Source organism: Bufo gargarizans, chromosome 4 (genome assembly GCF_014858855.1).
Source record: "Bufo gargarizans isolate SCDJY-AF-19 chromosome 4, ASM1485885v1, whole genome shotgun sequence".
Taxonomy (NCBI): Eukaryota; Metazoa; Chordata; class Amphibia; order Anura; family Bufonidae; genus Bufo; species Bufo gargarizans.
Genome location: NC_058083.1, coordinates 417,334,349 through 417,359,658, shown reverse-complemented (window position 1 = coordinate 417,359,658; position 25,310 = coordinate 417,334,349). Strand labels below are relative to the sequence as shown.

At 41.4% G+C, this 25,310-nt stretch overlaps 1 protein-coding gene across 1 annotated transcript in view; it reads left to right on the top strand.

The window, feature by feature from the left end:
• Positions 1 to 25,310, top strand: part of VTA1 (vesicle trafficking 1) — a 249,869-nt gene that overhangs the window by 191,164 nt on the left and 33,395 nt on the right. The window contains exon 6 of the mRNA XM_044289753.1: positions 5,766 to 5,930. Coding sequence (XP_044145688.1) covers positions 5,766 to 5,930 — 165 coding nt within the window. The remainder of the gene's footprint in view (positions 1 to 5,765; positions 5,931 to 25,310) is intronic.

The following is a 25,310-nucleotide window of genomic DNA, read 5'->3' as shown; positions in this document are numbered from 1 at the left end:
CATCTGCTTGCGATTTAGCACTTTTTATGTATGTTTGACAAGCTATCACAGTTTCCATGCAAGCGGATTAGCCCTATTCATGTATGTGTGGCAACCCACCACCGTTTCCAAGCAGAATCTGCTTTAATAAGTGACGCATCACTTATCGACCTGGAAAATCAGCAGCTGCAAGATCAGATTCCCATTGAAAATAATGGTGCACAGCTTTCACTTTTACAGCAAATCTCTTGAAAATTCCAGTGATGACGTCATCACGCTGGGTGGGCGCAGTGACATAGTCACACGTCAGCGAGCAAGAATTGGCGCGTTTTCTCCAAGCCTCTTTGTGCTCAAATGGAAGAAGAGAGTATGTTTTGGGTTCTTTTTCTACCGCTAATTCTGGAAAAATTCATTTGTTACCATAAAGCGCCAGTGAATTTGGCTTTGCGGCGAATCAAATTTTTCATGAAATTCTGATCAAATTCCACTTCATTAACTTTAATTTGCTCAACACTAATGTTAGGGAGCTAGCATCCAGGAAGTCCTAGTAACCCTACTTAATCAACCACTTAAATCAATCTCGGGTGTGAAAATGAGGGAAAGAAAATGGCAGATGGACAGAGATCAGCAGAATTGAGGGGGGTACTTAGTTCCTTTTTTGTTTCATTTTTGTATGCAGTCTATCCTAGCAAAAATTTGGAATAGATTAAAAAAAAAAAAATGTTATATTTCTCCACTCTGTTCCTACATTTCATCATCGATTGGGGTTTGGACTATCCTAGTAGTGCTACCTGACACTGTGTGGTGTGCAGAGTCTCTCCTACTAGAGACCTGTCACATTCACCCACTGTTTCAATCAGGTGCCTATGTATGGATGCTACCTATATACCCCAGACAAATAGAGGAACACGCCACATATCATTGACTCCTTGTATTTTGGAGCTTTAGTGGTAGGGATGATTATAGGGATCAGCATCATCAGTCTGAGATATCCCCCTTCACCCTACCAAGCCTAACGTGTTGCAGATAATTTTAATAAATAATACAATAAAAATAATTTTAACGTACTTTATTTAGGCAGTAAAAAGAACCCCTGATCAGGGCTCGAGGAATCCTACTGTTCCTGATAAATCCTGGTTGCGAAAATGTGAGTTTGATCAAATGACCCATAACCATAAATAACGTACATACTGGTCAAGACAGTGTTCCTGTCACTATTGTATGGTGCTCTCAGAGGGAAGGTTTCCTTTAAGGACCCAATATAATTTTTTTATTTGTATTCCAAGAGCCATAACTTTTTTTTATTTTAATTGCATATTTTAATAATGTTGTTTAAAAAAAAAAATCCTAATTAGATAAAAGCAGCAACTCTGCAGTTTTTGGGATGTGCATAGATGTTTACCGCATTGTAAAAGTTATATGTTAGGCCTCTTTCACACTTGCGTTGTCCGGATCCGGCGTGTACTCCACTTGCCAGAATTACACGCCGGATCCGGAAAAACGCAAGTGTACTGAAAGCATTTGAAGACGGATCCGTCTTCAAAATGCTTTCAGTGTTACTATGGCACCCAGGACGCTATTAAAGTCCTGGTTGCCATAGTAGTAGTGGGGAGCAGCATACTTACAGTCCGCGTGGCTCCCGGGGCGCTCCAGAGTGACGTCAGAGCGCCCCATGCGCATGGATCATGTGATCCATGCGATCACGTCATCCATGCGCCTGGGGCGCCCTGACGTCACTCTGGAGCGCCCCGGGAGCCGCACGGATGGTAAGTATGCTGCTCCCCGCTCCCCACTACAGTTTACCATGGCTGCCAGGACTTTAGCGTCCCGGCAGCCATGGTAACCATTGAGAAAAAGCTAAATGTCGCATCCGGCAATGCGCCGAAACGACGTTTAGCTTAAGGCCGGATCCGGATCAATGCCTTTCAATGGGCATTCATTCCGGATCCGGCCTTGCGGCAAGTGTTCAGGATTTTTGGCCGGAGCAAAAAGCGCAGCATGCTGCGCTATTTGCTGCGGCCAAAAAACGTTCCGTTCCGGAACGGAAGACATCCTGATGCATCCTGAAGGACGGACTGTCCATTCAGAATGCATTAGGAAAATCCTGATCAGTATTCTTCCGGCATAGAGCCCCGACGACGGAACTCTATGCCGGAAGACTATAACGCAGGTGTGAAAGAGCCCTTAAATGGGAATTCTGGTTATGTCAAGTTATCCCTTATCCACAGGATAGGGGATAACTATTAGATCGGTGGGGGCCATACCTCTCGGCTCACCACCAATCACAAGGAGAGGCCCCTCAAAATGAATGGACTGACTGGTCAGGCATGTGCACGGCCACTCCATTCATTTCGATGGGATTCCCGGAGATAGTTGAGCAATGAAATCTGTTAAATTTGGGAGCGGGAGCTTTTTTTTTTTTTTTTTTATAAAAGCATTGGCAAATACATAGGAAATTCTTAAAGGGATTTTCTAAGATTTTTGAACTGATGATCTATCCTCTGGATAGGTCATCAGTATCTGATCGGGACCTCTGCTGGCAGTAGTGCCGCAACCTCCTTAGGTCATGTGAAGTAACATGCCTGAGAGGCAGCTGAGTGCACCACTCCAGCTTGAGAAAGGGCTACAACATTATAGCCCAAATTGTTACTATTATTGCTTGGACAGCAGCAATAAGATGACATTAGCATGAAGTTCTGTTTTTATTAGCAGAAATTGTGCTGCTATCGCACTGTTGTATAGCTGTTTTAAGTTTTGGACCTTTGATAAAGCAGAAGATATATTTGAGTGGGTATGTTCTTTCTTTATAGTATATGGGAAATATGTGTTTGTTCGCTTAAACTTGAAAGTGAATCTTGTATTGAAAATTATGCAGAACACTGGTACCTCATGTATGTGTGCTCCTGGGGCAAGGCAAATTTATATGCCATAGTCACGTTTTCCAGCAAAAATGATCAGTACTGTTTGCTGCTCACCTCAGTCTGCCTCACAAAAAAGAGTGGAACCTCTATTTTCTCCTCTATTAAGGGGGCACTTTCCCATCCAGGTATGGTGTGTATGGTTAGGATCCTCTATGTATTAACAGTCGGTTTTGGGCCCTAGTGACTAAGCATTTTTTGTGTTTCTATAACTTTTTAATTTTTTCATCGATGTATGAGGTCTTTTGTTTTTGCGGGACAAGTGGTAGTATTTTGCTACTTTCACACCTGCGTTTGGTGCGGATCCGTCATGGATCTGCACAAACGTATCCGTTCAGATAATACAACCGCATGCATCTGTTCAGAACGGATCCATTTGTATTAACTTTAACATAGCCAAAAGAATCCGTCTTGAACACCATTGAAATTCAATCCGTTTACTATTGTGCAATATTGTGTCAGTGAAAACGGATCCATCCCCATTGACTTACATTGCGTGTCAGGATCCGTTTGGCTCAGTTTTGCTGCAAGCAGCGTTTTGGTGTTCGCCTCCAAAGCGGAACGGAGGCAAACTGATGCATTCTGAGCGGATCCTTCTCCATTCAGAATGCATTAGGGCAAAACTGATCCGTTTTGGACCGCTTGTGAGAGCCCTGAATGGATCTCACAAACGGAAATCAAAATGCCAGTGTGAAAGTAGCCTTTAATGGCACCATTTTAAAGTCTGTATAACTCATTGATTAAAAGGGGTTTTTATAGAAGCAGTTCTTTCTAATGCTCACCCCTTGCGCCACTGATGCTGCCATTCCCCTCCGCTCACAAAGGCTTTGGGCTTTTCTGCCCAGGTCCTGACCAGATGTGCATAGTAGTAAATGCAGCAGAACAGGAAAAGCAGTGTGCACATCCGGTCAGGACCTGGGCAGAAGAGACCACGGCCTGTGTGAGTGACTGAACAAGCTTCCATGGGGCATAAGGAAGAACTCCTTTTATAAATAACCCTGTAACTTTTTAGGGGTATGGGAAATAACAGCAATGCCACCATTACGTTTTTATGTTGTAAATTATGTGACATTCACTTTATGGCATAAATAGCATGATAACATTTAGCAGCAGTACCAAATATGTTTTTTTTTTTTTTTTTTACGTTATACTACTTTTTGCACAATTAAAACTTTTTCAAGAAAGAAAATGTCTTTGCATCGCCACATATCAAGACCCATAACTGTTTAATTTTTCTGTCTACAGAGCTGTATGAGGGTTTGCTTTTTGTGGGCTGTTTTGTAGTTTTCATTGGTACCATTTTGAGGTACCGTATATACTCGAGTATAAGCCGACCCGAATATAAGCTGAGGCCCCTAATTTTACCCCCAAAAAATTGGAAAAATTATTGACTCGAGTATAAGACTAGGGTGGGAAATGCAGCATATGTGGAGGACGCTGTTATGTGGGGGATCTGTGGAGGACAGTGTTGTGGGGGATCTGTGGAGGACACTTATGGGGACCTGTGGATGGCACTGTTATGGGGTGGATCTGTGGAGGACGCTGTTATGGGGTGGATCTGTGGAGGACGCTGTTATAGGGGAATATGTGCTATGACACATAGGGCCATGAGGGGGGGGCAGCATAAGACATATAGCATCTTATGCTGGTCCCCCTCATGGTCCTATGTGTCCCCTCATGTGTCCTAAACTGCGCACATAAAATACTTTGTGTGTAAAGTATTTTACTAGTGTGTAAAACAATCTCTCTCCTATTGATAACAGGTCTGGCCTCTGTACTCACTGTCACTATGAATGCACTGCAGCGAGCTGGCCGGCGCGGGACTGACGTCACTAAGTAATGCTCCTCCCACTTCAGGAAGCAGGAGCGTTATTAAGTGACGTCAGTCACGCGCCCGCTGCAGTGGCATTTTCGGGTCGGCCAAATCGAGACTCGAGTATAAGACGAGGGGGCTTTTTGAGCACAAAAATATGTGCCAAAAAAACTCGTCTTATACTCGAGTATATACGGTACATAACACTTCATGATTACTTTTTATTCAGTTTTTTTTGGTGTTGAGTAAGCAAAAATAGCAATTCTGACAAGGTTTTTTTGTTAACTATGTCTGATAAATTGCATTATGTGTTTGGGGCTTTATGGATGCGTTAATTCCAGCTATAGGGAGCATTTGTTCAAATGTTTTCATTGAAAAGCTTTTTTTTTTTTAAATGGGGAAAAAAGGAATATTTTTTAACTTGGAGATTTAAAGAAAAAATAAAACTGTTTAATTCTTACTTTTGCTATTTATTAATCCCAAAAGGGGACACAGACATGTGATCCTTTGATTGCTTCCATAATGCACTGTATTACATAAGTATGTAAGTATTATGCTATCAGTAGGAAACTGACAGGCAATCTATTAGACCTAATAGACATAGACTGAGGCACTGAGTCATAAGAGAGCTGCGCTGCAGGGGTGGCCAGTTCTCCATAGAAAGGCAGCAACCGAGCCTAAAGCCCCTTGGTAACCACTGTAAAAACGTATTGGTGGTCACTAAAGGGTCAAATGTCTGTAATAAAGGCCTGTGTATCCACAAAGAAAGAGAAAAAACCTCACTGGGTTAAAAGTAAAGCATTATGCTTAAATTTTTATTTTTATTTTTTTCTTATGAATGCTAGTAATACATTGGCATGTCGCTGTAGATCCAGCTATAGTTTTTAGTTAGAAAATGAATGACGTTATGTACATTTGTAGCTCTTTCATACAAGAAATACAGATTCGCTGTTCTCATTGGTTACCTGGGTGTAAATGATATCTTCATTGACCCTGGCATTTACATTCTGCCATTTTGTGTTGATTACTAACTAGATCTGTATATCCTCCTACAGATGAATATGATGAAGAGACATCATCTGCAAGCAATCTAGACCCTGAAAGGTCATCATCCACATACCAACCAGGAAACATGTCAACTTCTAACTACACTGGAATCCAGATCCCTCCTGGGGCACATGCTCCAGCCAACACACCGGCAGAGGTACCTCCCAATACTGGTAAGAAGCACTTCTTTATACACTGATTGCACTGTTCATTTGTTGCTACTGAGTTGTAAAGCTTTAGGTAAAACTGAAAACCAAATACAAAGGTCAGATGCTTATTTCAGTACAGGCAAACAGAAACTTAAAGGGATCATCCCATGATTAATGTAAACAATGAAAATGAGACATCATATAATACATGGCAATATCCAACAAAGCTAGAACCAGCCCTGTACCTCACATGGATCTAGAAATCTCCCCATTTATTGCTCCAGTTGCTCTGCTTGATGTACTGCAAGCTGACAGTTAGGGGGGTATGTCCTTTCTGCAGTAACTGTCAAAGCTAGATGCAGCTGGTGGCAGTTGAAGGACGGAACTCACCATGTGCGATGTTACTGACTTGGACAGAGAAATAAGGAAAAAGAACAAACAGCAGGTGGCGCTATACAGATACATTTTATTGAATAACTCAGTGGCTATGCTATGTAATTACACAAAGTTACAAAAGTATTAAAAACCAGATGGATTGAAAAATGTAGAAAGATTTTCGTGACATCCCCTTTAATAGACTCTTTCTAAATTATTTTTTTCCATTTATCTTTTGAAACCATATTTCATTGCAATGTGTATTTTATTTCAATGGTATATCTTATATAGAGAAGCAAGCGAAGTACTACTGCAATGATAGTTAAGGGTACTTTCACACTTGCGTTGTTTGATTCCGGCAGGCAGTTCCGTTGCCTGAACTGACTGCCTGATCAGGCAAACTGTATGCAAACGGATGTCATTTTTTCTGACTGATCAGGCATTTTTCTGACTGATCAGGATCCTGATCAGTCATAAAAATGCCTGATCAGTCAGAAAAATGCATTGCAATACCGGATCCGTTTTTCCGGTGTCATCAGGCAAAACGGATCCGTTTTTTTTTTTTTTCATTTTTAAAGGTCTGCGCATGCGCAGACCGGAAGGACGGATCCGGCATTCCGGTATTTTGAATGCCGGATCCGGCACTAATACATTCCTATGGAAAAAAATGCCGGATCCGGCATTCAGGCAAGTCTTCAGTTTTTTTCGCCGGAGATAAAACCGTAGCATGCTACGGTTTTCTCTTTTGCCTGATCAGTCAAAACGACTGAACTGAAGACATCCTGATGCAAACTGAACGGATTGCTCTCCATTCAGAATGCATGGGGATATGCCTGATCAGTTATTTTCCGGTATAGAGCCCCTGTGACGGAACTCTATGCCGGAAAAGAAAAACGCAAGTGTGAAAGTACCCTAATGGATGGCCTGCTGACGCACCTCTCTTCTCTCCAAGTTGCGGCAATCCTGGAATCAATGTGTTGCTTCCTTATTGTCGATACTGCTAAGCGCTGATGTACACAAACCTTTCTTCCGTTTCTGTCTGTTTTTTTTAACAGGTCCGTAAATGGAACCATTCATTCCAATGGGGACTGAAAAAAAATAATAAAAAAATTGAAATGATTATGTGTGCATTCTGTGTCTGTATGCCCGCATGTCCGTTTGCCCCCCCCCCCCCCCCAAAAAAAAATAAAAAATAAAAAATTACTATTGTCCGTTTTGCAGACAATGACAGGCATTATTACAATGGATCCGCAGTCTTTGTTTTTGCGGATTCGTGTTTTGCGGACAGCAAAAATCATACGGTCGTGTACATGAGCCCTAATTGCCAGGAAAATGTTGAAGCTGAGGCGCAAACAAAAAAAAATAATACAGTTTATAGGAGTTTTCCTAAAGGTTGGTGATTATGGAAGGGCAAGGGGTTGTCCAGTTATCATCACTTATCACTGGTGATGAGCAAATCGACTTCGGATGAAATATCTGAAGTTGATTTGCATAAAACTTTGTTTCAATACTGTACGGAGCAAGTCCTCCGTACAATACTAGAATGTATTGGCTCTGATGAAACGAAGTTATTTCTTCGCGTAATAATTTCATAAATTGATTTCTACTGTAAAAAAAACATTTCCCGAACTCTGGTTCGGTTCCAAGTAGAGACTTCGCAAAGTAATAACTTCGGCTCATCGGAGCCAATACATTCTAATACTGTGTCAGTTTGTAGTAATAGCTGAAAAGAAGATATGCATTTTATAAAGGACACCTGCATTTAATTCTTGAAGAGAATCCTATTTTTCAATTTAACACACATCTTTGTGTGATCTTATATCAAAGAAGGAATGCCTTACAATTCAGTTGATGTTTATTAGCTTTTTCCTTTACTGGAAGCATCTCCTCCCTTATGTCTGAAGTCTTGTACAGCAGTGTCTCCAACCTTTTTTGTACCACGGACCAGTTTCAGGCAAGATATTTTCCCCACTGGCAGAAAACATGCGCGTAACAAAACACAATAAAGTGCGTATTATTTATTTGAATTATTACATATTATAATGTAAATGTGACTCCTCTTAGGCTACTTTCACACTTGCGGCAGGACGGATCCGACAGGCTGTTCACAGCCTGTCGGATCCGTCCTGCCGCAAGTGTGAAAGTAGCCTAAGAGGAGTCACATTACATTATAATATGTAATAATTCAAATAAATAATACGCACTTTATTGTGTTTTGTTACGCGCATGTTTTCTGCCAGTGGGGAAAATATCTTGCCTGAAACTGGTCCGTGGTACAAAAAGGTTGGAGCACTGCTGTACAAGACTTCAGACATAAGGAGGAGATGCTTCCAGTAAAGGAAAAAGCTAATAAACATCAACTGAATTGTAATGCATCCTTCTTTGATAAGATCACACAAAGATGTGTGTTAAATTGAAAAATAGGATTCTCTTCAAGAATTAAATGCAAGGTGTCCTTTATAAAATGCATATCTCTTTTCAGCTCTTACTACAAACTGACACAGTATTAGAATGTATTGGCTCCGATGAGCCGAAGTTATTACTTTGCGAAGTCTCTACTTGGAACCGACCAGAGTTCGGAATGTTTTTTTTACAGTAGAAATCAATTTATGAAATTATTACGCGAAGAAATAACTTCGTTTCATCAGAAGCCAATACATTCTAGTATTGTACGGAGGACTTGCTCCGTACAGTATTGAAACAAAGTTTTATGCAAATCAACTTCAGATATTTTCATCCGAAGTCGATTTGCTCATCACCAGTGATAAGATGATGATAACTGGACAACCCCTTGCCCTTCCATAATCACCAACCTTTAGGAAAACTCCTATAAACTGTATTATTTTTTTTGTTTGCGCCTCAGCTTCAACATTTCCTGGCAATTAGGGCTCATGTACACGACCGTATGATTTTTGCTGTCCGCAAAACACGAATCCGCAAAAACAAAGACTGCGGATCCATTGTAATAATGCCTGTCATTGTCTGCAAAACGGGACAATAGTAATTTTTTATTTTTTATTTTTTTTTTGGGGGGGGGGGGGGGGGCAAACGGTACAGCGGGGCATACAGACACAGAATGCACACATAATCATTTCAATTTTTTTATTATTTTTTTTTCAGTCCCCATTGGAATGAATGGTTCCATTTACGGAACCTGTTAAAAAAAACAGACAGAAACGGAAGAAAGGTTTGTGTAACATCAGCGCTTAGCAGTATCGACAATAAGGAAGCAACACATTGATTCCAGGATTGCCGCAACTTGGAGAGAAGAGAGGTGCGTCAGCAGGGCCATCCATTAGGGTACTTTTCACACTTGCGTTTTTCTTTTCCGGCATAGAGTTCCGTCACAGGGGCTCTATACCGGAAAATAAACTGATCAGGCATATCCCCATGCATTCTGAATGGAGAGCAATCCGTTCAGTTTGCATCAGGATGTCTTCAGTTCAGTCGTTTTGACTGATCAGGCAAAAGAGAAACCGTAGCATGCTACGGTTTTATCTCCGGCGAAAAAAACTGAAGACTTGCCTGAATGCCGGATCCGGCATTTTTTTCCATAGGAATGTATAGTGCCGGATCCGGCATTCAAAATACCGGAATGCCGGATCCGTCCTTCCGGTCTGCGCATGCGCAGACCTTTAAAAATGAAAAAAAAAAAAAAACGGATCCGTTTTGCCTGATGACACCGGAAAAACGGATCCGGTATTGCAATGCATTTTTTCTGACTGATCAGGCATTTTTCTGACTGATCAGGATCCTGATCAGTCAGAAAAATGCCTGATCAGTCAGAAAAAATGACATCCGTTTGCATACAGTTTGCCTGATCAGGCAGTCAGTTCAGGCAACGGAACTGCCTGCCGGAATCAAACAACGCAAGTGTGAAAGTACCCTTAACTATCATTGCAGTAGTACTTCGCTTGCTTCTCTATATAAGATATACCATTGAAATAAATACACATTGCAATGAAATATGGTTTCAAAAGATAAATGGAAAAAAATAATTTAGAAAGAGTCTATTAAAGGGGATGTCACGAAAATCTTTCTACATTTTTCAATCCATCTGGTTTTTAATACTTTTGTAACTTTGTGTAATTACATAGCATAGCCACTGAGTTATTCAATAAAATGTATCTGTATAGCGCCACCTGCTGTTTGTTCTTTTTCCTTATTTCTCTGTCCAAGTCAGTAACATCGACATGGTGAGTTCCGTCCTTCAACTGCCACCAGCTGCATCTAGCTTTGACAGTTACTGCAGAAAGGACATACCCCCCTAACTGTCAGCTTGCAGTACATCAAGCAGAGCAACTGGAGCAATAAATGGGGAGATTTCTAGATCCATGTGAGGTACAGGGCTGGTTCTAGCTTTGTTGGATATTGCCATGTATTATATGATGTCTCATTTTCATTGTTTACATTAATCATGGGATGATCCCTTTAAGTTTCTGTTGCCTGTACTGAAATAAGCATCTGACCTTTGTATTTGGTTTTCAGTTTTACCTAAAGCTTTACAACTCAGTAGCAACAAATGAACAGTGCAATCAGTGTATAAAGAAGTGCTTCTTACCAGTATTGGGAGGTACCTCTGCCGGTGTGTTGGCTGGAGCATGTGCCCCAGGAGGGATCTGGATTCCAGTGTAGTTAGAAGTTGACATGTTTCCTGGTTGGTATGTGGATGATGACCTTTCAGGGTCTAGATTGCTTGCAGATGATGTCTCTTCATCATATTCATCTGTAGGAGGATATACAGATCTAGTTAGTAATCAACACAAAATGGCAGAATGTAAATGCCAGGGTCAATGAAGATATCATTTACACCCAGGTAACCAATGAGAACAGCGAATCTGTATTTCTTGTATGAAAGAGCTACAAATGTACATAACGTCATTCATTTCTAACTAAAAACTATAGCTGGATCTACAGCGACATGCCAATGTATTACTAGCATTCATAAGAAAAAAATAAAAATAAAAATTTAAGCATAATGCTTTACTTTTAACCCAGTGAGGTTTTTTCTCTTTCTTGTGGATACACAGGCCTTTATTACAGACATTTGACCCTTTAGTGACCACCAATACGTTTTTACAGTGGTTACCAAGGGGCTTTAGGCTCGGTTGCTGCCTTTCTATGGAGAACTGGCCACCCCTGCAGCGCAGCTCTCTTATGACTCAGTGCCTCAGTCTATGTCTATTAGGTCTAATAGATTGCCTGTCAGTTTCCTACTGATAGCATAATACTTACATACTTATGTAATACAGTGCATTATGGAAGCAATCAAAGGATCACATGTCTGTGTCCCCTTTTGGGATTAATAAATAGCAAAAGTAAGAATTAAACAGTTTTATTTTTTCTTTAAATCTCCAAGTTAAAAAATATTCCTTTTTTCCCCATTTAAAAAAAAAAAAGCTTTTCAATGAAAACATTTGAACAAATGCTCCCTATAGCTGGAATAACGCATCCATAAAGCCCCAACAACATAATGCAATTTATCAGACATAGTTAACAAAAAAACCTTGTCAGAATTGCTATTTTTGCTTACTCAACACCAAAAAAACTGAATAAAAAGTAATCATGAAGTGTTATGTACCGTATATACTCGAGTATAAGACGAGTTTTTTGGCACATATTTTTGTGCTCAAAAAGCCCCCTCGTCTTATACTCGAGTCTCGATTTGGCCGACCCGAAATGCCACTGCAGCGGCGCGTGACTGACGTCACTTAATAACGCTCCTGCTTCCTGAAGTGGGAGGAGCATTACTTAGTGACGTCAGTCCCGCGCCGGCCAGCTCGCTGCAGTGCATTCATAGTGACAGTGAGTACAGAGGCCAGACCTGTTATCAATAGGAGAGAGATTGTTTTACACACTAGTAAAATACTTTACACACAAAGTATTTTATGTGCGCAGTTAGGACACATGAGGGGACACATAGGACCATGAGGGGGACCAGCATAAGATGCTATATGTCTTATGCTGCCCCCCCTCATGGCCCTATGTGTCATAGCACATATTCCCCTATAACAGCGTCCTCCACAGATCCACCCCATAACAGCGTCCTCCACAGATCCACCCCATAACAGTGCCATCCACAGGTCCCCATAAGTGTCCTCCACAGATCCCCCACAACACTGTCCTCCACAGATCCCCCACATAACAGCGTCCTCCACATATGCTGCATTTCCCACCCTAGTCTTATACTCGAGTCAATAATTTTTCCAATTTTTTGGGGGTAAAATTAGGGGCCTCAGCTTATATTCGGGTCGGCTTATACTCGAGTATATACGGTACCTCAAAATGGTACCAATGAAAACTACAAAACAGCCCACAAAAAGCAAACCCTCATACAGCTCTGTAGACAGAAAAAATTAAACAGTTATGGGTCTTGATATGTGGCGATGCAAAGACATTTTCTTTCTTTGAAAAAGTTTTAATTGTGCAAAAAGTAGTATAACGTAAAAAAAAAAAAAAAAAACATATTTGGTACTGCTGCTAAATGTTATCATGCTATTTATGCCATAAAGTGAATGTCACATAATTTACAACATAAAAACGTAATGGTGGCATTGCTGTTATTTCCCATACCCCTAAAAAGTTACAGGGTTATTTATAAAAGGAGTTCTTCCTTATGCCCCATGGAAGCTTGTTCAGTCACTCACACAGGCCGTGGTCTCTTCTGCCCAGGTCCTGACCGGATGTGCACACTGCTTTTCCTGTTCTGCTGCATTTACTACTATGCACATCTGGTCAGGACCTGGGCAGAAAAGCCCAAAGCCTTTGTGAGCGGAGGGGAATGGCAGCATCAGTGGCGCAAGGGGTGAGCATTAGAAGAACTGCTTCTATAAAAAACCCCTTTTAATCAATGAGTTATACAGACTTTAAAATGGTGCCATTAAAGGCTACTTTCACACTGGCATTTTGATTTCCGTTTGTGAGATCCATTCAGGGCTCTCACAAGCGGTCCAAAACGGATCAGTTTTGCCCTAATGCATTCTGAATGGAGAAGGATCCGCTCAGAATGCATCAGTTTGCCTCCGTTCCGCTTTGGAGGCGAACACCAAAACGCTGCTTGCAGCAAAACTGACGCCAAACGGATCCTGACACGCAATGTAAGTCAATGGGGATGTATCCGTTTTCACTGACACAATATTGCACAATAGTAAACGGATTGAATTTCAATGGTGTTCAAGACGGATTCTTTTGGCTATGTTAAAGTTAATACAAATGGATCCGTTCTGAACAGATGCATGCGGTTGTATTATCTGAACGGATACGTTTGTGCAGATCCATGACGGATCCGCACCAAACGCAGGTGTGAAAGTAGCAAAATACTACCACTTGTCCCGCAAAAAACAAAGACCTCATACATCGATGAAAAAATTAAAAAAGTTATAGAAACACAAAAAATGCTTAGTCACTAGGGCCCAAAAACCGACTGTTAATACATAGAGGATCCTAACCATACACACCATACCTGGATGGGAAAGTGCCCCCTTAATAGAGGAGAAAATAGAGGTTCCACTCTTTTTGTGAGGCAGACTGAGGTGAGCAGCAAACAGTTACTGATCATTTTTGCTGGAAAACGTGACTATGGCATATAAATTTGCCTTGCCCCAGGAGCACACATACATGAGGTACCAGTGTTCTGCATAATTTTCAATACAAGATTCACTTTCAAGTTTAAGCGAACAAACACATATTTCCATATACTATAAAGAAAGAACATACCCACTCAAATATATCTTCTGCTTTATCAAAGGTCCAAAACTTAAAACAGCTATACAACAGTGCGATAGCAGCACAATTTCTGCTAATAAAAACAGAACTTCATGCTAATGTCATCTTATTGCTGCTGTCCAAGCAATAATAGTAACAATTTGGGCTATAATGTTGTAGCCCTTTCTCAAGCTGGAGTGGTGCACTCAGCTGCCTCTCAGGCATGTTACTTCACATGACCTAAGGAGGTTGCGGCACTACTGCCAGCAGAGGTCCCGATCAGATACTGATGACCTATCCAGAGGATAGACATCAGTTCAAAAATCTTAGAAAATCCCTTTAAGAATTTCCTATGTATTTGCCAATGCTTTTATAAAAAAAAAAAAAAAAAAAAGCTCCCGCTCCCAAATTTAACAGATTTCATATGCTCAACTATCTCCGGAATCCCACGAAATGAATGGAGTGGCCGTGCACATGCCTGACCAGTCAGTCCATTCATTTTGAGGGCCTCTCCTTGTGATTGGTGGTGAGCCGAGAGGTATGGCCCCCACCGATCTAATAGTTATCCCCTATCCTGTGGATAAGGGATAACTTGACATACCAGAATTCCCATTTAAGGGCTCTTTTCACACCTGCGTTATAGTCTTCCGGCATAGAGTTTCCGTCGTCGGGGCTCTATGCCGGAAGAATACTGATCAGGATTTTCCTAATGCATTCTGAATGGACAGTCCGTCCTTCAGGATGCATCAGGATGTCTTCCGTTCCGGAACGGAACGTTTTTTGCCGCAGCAAATAGCGCAGCATGCTGCGCTTTTTGCTCCGGCCAAAAATCCTGAACACTTGCCGCAAGGCCGGATCCGGAATGAATGCCCATTGAAAGGCATTGATCCGGATCCGGCCTTAAGCTAAACGTCGTTTCGGCGCATTGCCGGATGCGACATTTAGCTTTTTCTCAATGGTTACCATGGCTGCCAGGACTTTAGCGTCCCGGCAGCCATGGTAACCATTGAGAAAAAGCTAAATGTCGCATCCGGCAATGCGCCGAAACGACGTTTAGCTTAAGGCCGGATCCGGATCAATGCCTTTCAATGGGCATTCATTCCGGATCCGGCCTTGCGGCAAGTGTTCAGGATTTTGGCCGGAGCAAAAAGCGCAGCATGCTGCGCTATTTGCTGCGGCCAAAAAACGTTCCGTTCCGGAACGGAAGACATCCTGATGCATCCTGAAGGACGGACTGTCCATTCAGAATGCATTAGGAAAATCCTGATCAGTATTCTTCCGGCATAGAGCCCCGACGACGGAACTCTATGCCGGAAGACTATAACGCAGGTGTGAAAGAGCCCTTAAATGGGAATTCTGGTTATGTCAAGTTATCCCTTATCCACAGGATAGGGGATAACTATTAGATCGGTGGGGGCCATACCTCTCGGCTCACCACCAATCACAAGGAGAGGCCCCTCAAAATGAATGGACTGACTGGTCAGGCATGTGCACGGCCACTCCATTCATTTCGATGGGATTCCCGGAGATAGTTGAGCAATGAAATCTGTTAAATTTGGGAGCGGGAGCTTTTTTTTTTTTTTTTTATAAAAGCATTGGCAAATACATAGGAAATTCTTAAAGGGATTTTCTAAGATTTTTGAACTGATGATCTATCCTCTGGATAGGTCATCAGTATCTGATCGGGACCTCTGCTGGCAGTAGTGCCGCAACCTCCTTAGGTCATGTGAAGTAACATGCCTGAGAGGCAGCTGAGTGCACCACTCCAGCTTGAGAAAGGGCTACAACATTATAGCCCAAATTGTTACTATTATTGCTTGGACAGCAGCAATAAGATGACATTAGCATGAAGTTCTGTTTTTATTAGCAGAAATTGTGCTGCTATCGCACTGTTGTATAGCTGTTTTAAGTTTTGGACCTTTGATAAAGCAGAAGATATATTTGAGTGGGTATGTTCTTTCTTTATAGTATATGGGAAATATGTGTTTGTTCGCTTAAACTTGAAAGTGAATCTTGTATTGAAAATTATGCAGAACACTGGTACCTCATGTATGTGTGCTCCTGGGGCAAGGCAAATTTATATGCCATAGTCACGTTTTCCAGCAAAAATGATCAGTACTGTTTGCTGCTCACCTCAGTCTGCCTCACAAAAAAGAGTGGAACCTCTATTTTCTCCTCTATTAAGGGGGCACTTTCCCATCCAGGTATGGTGTGTATGGTTAGGATCCTCTATGTATTAACAGTCGGTTTTGGGCCCTAGTGACTAAGCATTTTTTGTGTTTCTATAACTTTTTAATTTTTTCATCGATGTATGAGGTCTTTTGTTTTTGCGGGACAAGTGGTAGTATTTTGCTACTTTCACACCTGCGTTTGGTGCGGATCCGTCATGGATCTGCACAAACGTATCCGTTCAGATAATACAACCGCATGCATCTGTTCAGAACGGATCCATTTGTATTAACTTTAACATAGCCAAAAGAATCCGTCTTGAACACCATTGAAATTCAATCCGTTTACTATTGTGCAATATTGTGTCAGTGAAAACGGATCCATCCCCATTGACTTACATTGCGTGTCAGGATCCGTTTGGCTCAGTTTTGCTGCAAGCAGCGTTTTGGTGTTCGCCTCCAAAGCGGAACGGAGGCAAACTGATGCATTCTGAGCGGATCCTTCTCCATTCAGAATGCATTAGGGCAAAACTGATCCGTTTTGGACCGCTTGTGAGAGCCCTGAATGGATCTCACAAACGGAAATCAAAATGCCAGTGTGAAAGTAGCCTTTAATGGCACCATTTTAAAGTCTGTATAACTCATTGATTAAAAGGGGTTTTTATAGAAGCAGTTCTTTCTAATGCTCACCCCTTGCGCCACTGATGCTGCCATTCCCCTCCGCTCACAAAGGCTTTGGGCTTTTCTGCCCAGGTCCTGACCAGATGTGCATAGTAGTAAATGCAGCAGAACAGGAAAAGCAGTGTGCACATCCGGTCAGGACCTGGGCAGAAGAGACCACGGCCTGTGTGAGTGACTGAACAAGCTTCCATGGGGCATAAGGAAGAACTCCTTTTATAAATAACCCTGTAACTTTTTAGGGGTATGGGAAATAACAGCAATGCCACCATTACGTTTTTATGTTGTAAATTATGTGACATTCACTTTATGGCATAAATAGCATGATAACATTTAGCAGCAGTACCAAATATGTTTTTTTTTTTTTTTTTTACGTTATACTACTTTTTGCACAATTAAAACTTTTTCAAGAAAGAAAATGTCTTTGCATCGCCACATATCAAGACCCATAACTGTTTAATTTTTTCTGTCTACAGAGCTGTATGAGGGTTTGCTTTTTGTGGGCTGTTTTGTAGTTTTCATTGGTACCATTTTGAGGTACCGTATATACTCGAGTATAAGCCGACCCGAATATAAGCTGAGGCCCCTAATTTTACCCCCAAAAAATTGGAAAAATTATTGACTCGAGTATAAGACTAGGGTGGGAAATGCAGCATATGTGGAGGACGCTGTTATGTGGGGGATCTGTGGAGGACAGTGTTGTGGGGGATCTGTGGAGGACACTTATGGGGACCTGTGGATGGCACTGTTATGGGGTGGATCTGTGGAGGACGCTGTTATGGGGTGGATCTGTGGAGGACGCTGTTATAGGGGAATATGTGCTATGACACATAGGGCCATGAGGGGGGGGCAGCATAAGACATATAGCATCTTATGCTGGTCCCCCTCATGGTCCTATGTGTCCCCTCATGTGTCCTAAACTGCGCACATAAAATACTTTGTGTGTAAAGTATTTTACTAGTGTGTAAAACAATCTCTCTCCTATTGATAACAGGTCTGGCCTCTGTACTCACTGTCACTATGAATGCACTGCAGCGAGCTGGCCGGCGCGGGACTGACGTCACTAAGTAATGCTCCTCCCACTTCAGGAAGCAGGAGCGTTATTAAGTGACGTCAGTCACGCGCCCGCTGCAGTGGCATTTTCGGGTCGGCCAAATCGAGACTCGAGTATAAGACGAGGGGGCTTTTTGAGCACAAAAATATGTGCCAAAAAAACTCGTCTTATACTCGAGTATATACGGTACATAACACTTCATGATTACTTTTTATTCAGTTTTTTTTGGTGTTGAGTAAGCAAAAATAGCAATTCTGACAAGGTTTTTTTGTTAACTATGTCTGATAAATTGCATTATGTGTTTGGGGCTTTATGGATGCGTTAATTCCAGCTATAGGGAGCATTTGTTCAAATGTTTTCATTGAAAAGCTTTTTTTTTTTTAAATGGGGAAAAAAGGAATATTTTTTAACTTGGAGATTTAAAGAAAAAATAAAACTGTTTAATTCTTACTTTTGCTATTTATTAATCCCAAAAGGGGACACAGACATGTGATCCTTTGATTGCTTCCATAATGCACTGTATTACATAAGTATGTAAGTATTATGCTATCAGTAGGAAACTGACAGGCAATCTATTAGACCTAATAGACATAGACTGAGGCACTGAGTCATAAGAGAGCTGCGCTGCAGGGGTGGCCAGTTCTCCATAGAAAGGCAGCAACCGAGCCTAAAGCCCCTTGGTAACCACTGTAAAAACGTATTGGTGGTCACTAAAGGGTCAAATGTCTGTAATAAAGGCCTGTGTATCCACAAAGAAAGAGAAAAAACCTCACTGGGTTAAAAGTAAAGCATTATGCTTAAATTTTTATTTTTATTTTTTTCTTATGAATGCTAGTAATACATTGGCATGTCGCTGTAGATCCAGCTATAGTTTTTAGTTAGAAAATGAATGACGTTATGTACATTTGTAGCTCTTTCATACAAGAAATACAGATTCGCTGTTCTCATTGGTTACCTGGGTGTAAATGATATCTTCATTGACCCTGGCATTTACATTCTGCCATTTTGTGTTGATTACTAACTAGATCTGTATATCCTCCTACAGATGAATATGATGAAGAGACATCATCTGCAAGCAATCTAGACCCTGAAAGGTCATCATCCACATACCAACCAGGAAACATGTCAACTTCTAACTACACTGGAATCCAGATCCCTCCTGGGGCACATGCTCCAGCCAACACACCGGCAGAGGTACCTCCCAATACTGGTAAGAAGCACTTCTTTATACACTGATTGCACTGTTCATTTGTTGCTACTGAGTTGTAAAGCTTTAGGTAAAACTGAAAACCAAATACAAAGGTCAGATGCTTATTTCAGTACAGGCAAACAGAAACTTAAAGGGATCATCCCATGATTAATGTAAACAATGAAAATGAGACATCATATAATACATGGCAATATCCAACAAAGCTAGAACCAGCCCTGTACCTCACATGGATCTAGAAATCTCCCCATTTATTGCTCCAGTTGCTCTGCTTGATGTACTGCAAGCTGACAGTTAGGGGGGTATGTCCTTTCTGCAGTAACTGTCAAAGCTAGATGCAGCTGGTGGCAGTTGAAGGACGGAACTCACCATGTGCGATGTTACTGACTTGGACAGAGAAATAAGGAAAAAGAACAAACAGCAGGTGGCGCTATACAGATACATTTTATTGAATAACTCAGTGGCTATGCTATGTAATTACACAAAGTTACAAAAGTATTAAAAACCAGATGGATTGAAAAATGTAGAAAGATTTTCGTGACATCCCCTTTAATAGACTCTTTCTAAATTATTTTTTTCCATTTATCTTTTGAAACCATATTTCATTGCAATGTGTATTTTATTTCAATGGTATATCTTATATAGAGAAGCAAGCGAAGTACTACTGCAATGATAGTTAAGGGTACTTTCACACTTGCGTTGTTTGATTCCGGCAGGCAGTTCCGTTGCCTGAACTGACTGCCTGATCAGGCAAACTGTATGCAAACGGATGTCATTTTTTCTGACTGATCAGGCATTTTTCTGACTGATCAGGATCCTGATCAGTCATAAAAATGCCTGATCAGTCAGAAAAATGCATTGCAATACCGGATCCGTTTTTCCGGTGTCATCAGGCAAAACGGATCCGTTTTTTTTTTTTTTTCATTTTTAAAGGTCTGCGCATGCGCAGACCGGAAGGACGGATCCGGCATTCCGGTATTTTGAATGCCGGATCCGGCACTAATACATTCCTATGGAAAAAAATGCCGGATCCGGCATTCAGGCAAGTCTTCAGTTTTTTTCGCCGGAGATAAAACCGTAGCATGCTACGGTTTTCTCTTTTGCCTGATCAGTCAAAACGACTGAACTGAAGACATCCTGATGCAAACTGAACGGATTGCTCTCCATTCAGAATGCATGGGGATATGCCTGATCAGTTATTTTCCGGTATAGAGCCCCTGTGACGGAACTCTATGCCGGAAAAGAAAAACGCAAGTGTGAAAGTACCCTAATGGATGGCCTGCTGACGCACCTCTCTTCTCTCCAAGTTGCGGCAATCCTGGAATCAATGTGTTGCTTCCTTATTGTCGATACTGCTAAGCGCTGATGTACACAAACCTTTCTTCCGTTTCTGTCTGTTTTTTTTAACAGGTCCGTAAATGGAACCATTCATTCCAATGGGGACTGAAAAAAAAATAATAAAAAAATTGAAATGATTATGTGTGCATTCTGTGTCTGTATGCCCGCATGTCCGTTTGCCCCCCCCCCCCCCCCCAAAAAAAAATAAAAAATAAAAAATTACTATTGTCCGTTTTGCAGACAATGACAGGCATTATTACAATGGATCCGCAGTCTTTGTTTTTGCGGATTCGTGTTTTGCGGACAGCAAAAATCATACGGTCGTGTACATGAGCCCTAATTGCCAGGAAAATGTTGAAGCTGAGGCGCAAACAAAAAAAAATAATACAGTTTATAGGAGTTTTCCTAAAGGTTGGTGATTATGGAAGGGCAAGGGGTTGTCCAGTTATCATCACTTATCACTGGTGATGAGCAAATCGACTTCGGATGAAATATCTGAAGTTGATTTGCATAAAACTTTGTTTCAATACTGTACGGAGCAAGTCCTCCGTACAATACTAGAATGTATTGGCTCTGATGAAACGAAGTTATTTCTTCGCGTAATAATTTCATAAATTGATTTCTACTGTAAAAAAAACATTTCCCGAACTCTGGTTCGGTTCCAAGTAGAGACTTCGCAAAGTAATAACTTCGGCTCATCGGAGCCAATACATTCTAATACTGTGTCAGTTTGTAGTAATAGCTGAAAAGAAGATATGCATTTTATAAAGGACACCTGCATTTAATTCTTGAAGAGAATCCTATTTTTCAATTTAACACACATCTTTGTGTGATCTTATATCAAAGAAGGAATGCCTTACAATTCAGTTGATGTTTATTAGCTTTTTCCTTTACTGGAAGCATCTCCTCCCTTATGTCTGAAGTCTTGTACAGCAGTGTCTCCAACCTTTTTTGTACCACGGACCAGTTTCAGGCAAGATATTTTCCCCACTGGCAGAAAACATGCGCGTAACAAAACACAATAAAGTGCGTATTATTTATTTGAATTATTACATATTATAATGTAAATGTGACTCCTCTTAGGCTACTTTCACACTTGCGGCAGGACGGATCCGACAGGCTGTTCACCCTGTCGGATCCATCCTGCTGCTATTTCGCCGTGCCGCCGCTGCGTCCCCATTGACGGCGGTGCACGGCGAAAGCCGCCGGACTAAAAAGCCTGACATGCAGTAATTTTAGTCCGGCGGCCTTTCGCCGTGCTGTGCTGGAGCTCCGCCCCCATCCCCATTATAGTCAATGGGGACGGAGCGGCGGCACGGCGAAATAGCCGCAGGACAGATCCGACAGGGTGAACAGCCTGTCGGATCCGTCCTGCCGCAAGTGTGAAAGTAGCCTTAGGGTACTTTCACACTTGCGTTTTTCTTTTTCGGCATTGAGTTCCGTCCTAGGGGCTCTATACCGGAAAAGAACTGATCAGTTTTATCCCCATGCATTCTGAATTGAGAGCAATCCGTTCAGGATGTCTTCAGTTCAGTCTTTTTGACTGATCAGGCAAAAGATAAAACTGCAGAGCATCATGCTACGGTTTTATCTCCCTCCAAAACAACTCAAGACTTGCCTGAATGCCGGAACTGGCATTTTTTTCCATAGGAATGTATTAGTGCTGGCATTCGGAATGCCGGATCCGTCCTTCCGGTCTGCGCATACACAGACCCCAAAAAATAAATGCCGGATCGTTTTTTCCGGATGACACCGGAAAGACGGATCCTGCATTTCAATGCATCTTTAAGACTGATCAGGATCCTGATGAGTCTTACAAATGCCATCAGTTGACATACGTTGGCGACAGAACTGCTTGCCGGATCACTCTGCCGCAAGTGTGAAAGTAGCTTTACAGTAATGCAGAATCAGTGGGTGCACTAAGGGTTTCCTTGCTAAATTTGTGGTTTTGTCAAAACTCCATCCACAGTAGGGGCCTTGTGACATCGAGTGGGAGGTAGATATTAACCTTCTGCTAGATCACGCAGCTGCTTCAAACACACGTGAGTTTAACATGTCATGTGACCCTACAGTGGATGGAGTGTGGACACAATTAACCCTTTCACCCCCTGAGGTTTTTTTTTGTTTGTTTTTTGTGCTCCCTGCCTTCCCAGCCATAACGAGTGCTTGATTTCTGCGGGAGAAGTTGTACTTTCCATCGCCACCATTTAATATTGCATAAGATGTAGTGGGAAGCTGGAAAAAAATTCCAAATGGGGTGAAATGGCAAAAAAAAAAGCAATTCCACCACAGTTTTAATTTTTTTAATTTTTTTAATTTTTTTACGACGTTTGATGTACGATAAAACTGACTGGTTACTTTTATTCTACAGGTCAGTACGAATCCGGTGATACCTTAGATGTATAGTTTTTCTTGCGTTTATATAGTGATAAAAAAATTAAAGTGGGAAAAGATCTGTTTAATTTTTTTGTCGCCATATTTTGACCCCTATAACTTTTTTGTAATTATGTGTACAGAGCTGTATGGGGGTAAATTTTTTGCTGGGCGATCTAAACATTTCATTGATACCATTTTGAGGTGTGTATGACTTTTTGAGCGATTTTTCCGTTTTGCTGTTTGCCGTGTGGGGAATATATTTTTATATTTTTATACTATGGGCGGTTTCGCTCATCACGACACCCATGATGTGTATTTTTTTAAAAAATTTTGTTTTATTTTTATTTTGGGAAAAGGGTAATTATTATTATTATTATTTTTTTCCCAAACTTTTTTTTTACATTTTTTTTTTTTATAGTTCCTACAGGGAACTATAACATGCAATCATTAGATTTCTATTCTCATTAACTCCAATAACTCCACTAGCATTGAAATCTATGAGAAAATTGCTTGTTTCCTATGGAGCCCTATTACAGGCAAGGGTTTCATAGGAAATACTATGCAGCAGCCTTCTGTCATTCACAAAGACAGGGGCTGCTGCAAACACGCTTCGGCTCCTCCGATCGCCGCTCGGGGGAGCCAGAGCACCATCAGAAGCATGCGCTTTCAGTTTTCAGCGCGCTTAGATGCAGTGGTCAGGATTGACCATGGAATCTGAGGGGTTAAATGTACGCGATCGGCATTACTGCCAGTTGCGGACATGAGTTGTGGGTGTTTGCTATAAGAAGCAAGTGGCGACCCGCGGCTATGGCGCCCACATCGCTCAGGAGCGAGCGCCAACTTTAAAGACGGAAAGGAAAGTTAATAGAGACCTTTTGATGTCACAGGGTCATGTTACATTGATGTTAATTAATTTATTTCTCCATGGCTGTGTATATGTGTAATTAAGACCCTTCACACTCTCTTCTCCCTCTGCTGCATAATATGTAACATGTGCACTGCTAGTAGGCTTGAGCGAATCGAGCTTTGGATCATGGATCCGAAGTTGAGTCGTTGAAAAATTTATTTTAATTCTGCACGGAGACCTGTCTCAGAACATTGCTTTGCGGAGACAAAATTCGTTAAGTCCGAAGTTGCACAAGACTTCGTGAATAACTTCAGGCTTTGATTCTACGACTCTAAAAACATTTTAAAACAGGAATCCAAAGTCGGCTTTAGTATCAAGGTCTCTGTGCAGTATTAAAATGAAGTGTTTGAACGAATTGACTTTGGATCTATGATGCCAAGCTCGATTCGCTCAAAACTAATTGCTAGCATACAAGAGGGTATATCTGTACATAGAAACATCACTAAGGCCGTGCTGGGTCATACAGTGGGTGTGTTGGCCAACTTCTTGTCAAAGAAAAGTTATGCAACATTTTTTATAATGATAGACAATAGTGTCGCACTGCAACATTTGACGTCCTGTGACTGCGACACGGCAGTCGCAAAAAATCCATCCAAGTTGGATTTCTGTGCCACTGTTGTGTCGCAGTGCGACACTATTGACTATCTTTATGAAAAATGTTGTGCAATTTTTATTCAAAAATAATAAGCTCCCATGCAGATTGCGTGTACTGTAGGTGGTCAATATGATCTCAAAATCATTGTGGATATCCTCTACTGAAAGTAATGTTCTCGTTCTACTACAAAAATTCCTAAAGTTTTTCAAATTTGACAGTGTAAATGGATACGTAAAGCAAGAAAAAAAAAAAAAATACACAAACCCCTCTATTAAATGTCCCACTGGTCTGCTTAGCTGGTCTGGTCTCCACCACTCCTATCTCCATTTGGCCTGCAGCAGTCACATGCTGTTCATGAACACGTGACCACTGAGTCCATTCACAGCACTTGAACGCTGCAGGCCTAGAGGGTATCAGTGCGGCTCTTTGGACTAGTGGGACATTTCAAAGGTGAGCAAGGCTTTTTGTATTTATTTTGCACAGCTACCAAATTTAAAAAAATCTTGGAAACCTCCTTGTATGGTGATCAAGCAGTAGTACATATGTGCTGCACAGGATACATATAAAATAATGCAGAAGTATCTTTTTTCATAAAGCCATCTTTACAAAGAAATCAAAAAGGCACGGAAAATAAGATCACCACCAAGATATATTCAGTCACATATTACAAGGACACCAAGTATGAAAGAGAGACTGTTCAGGATAGGTCTGACTCCCAACAGCAATGCAGATCAGCTGATCGAAGAGAATGCGGCACTCTTGCGAGCGCTGCATTCTTGTCACTGTTTGCCTGCTCGCCATCAACTTCGCAGTGGCGATCATTGAAGTCACAGCTCCTCCATCCTATTCACTTGAATGGGACAGAGCAGCTATAATTACACTGCCCCACCGATCTGTTATCGATGACCTTTCCTGAGGGTTGGTCCTCAATATGAGAAAACCGGACATCCCCTTTAAAGACTGTTAAAGAGTTTTCCCTACACTGCAAGTGCTGATTGGACA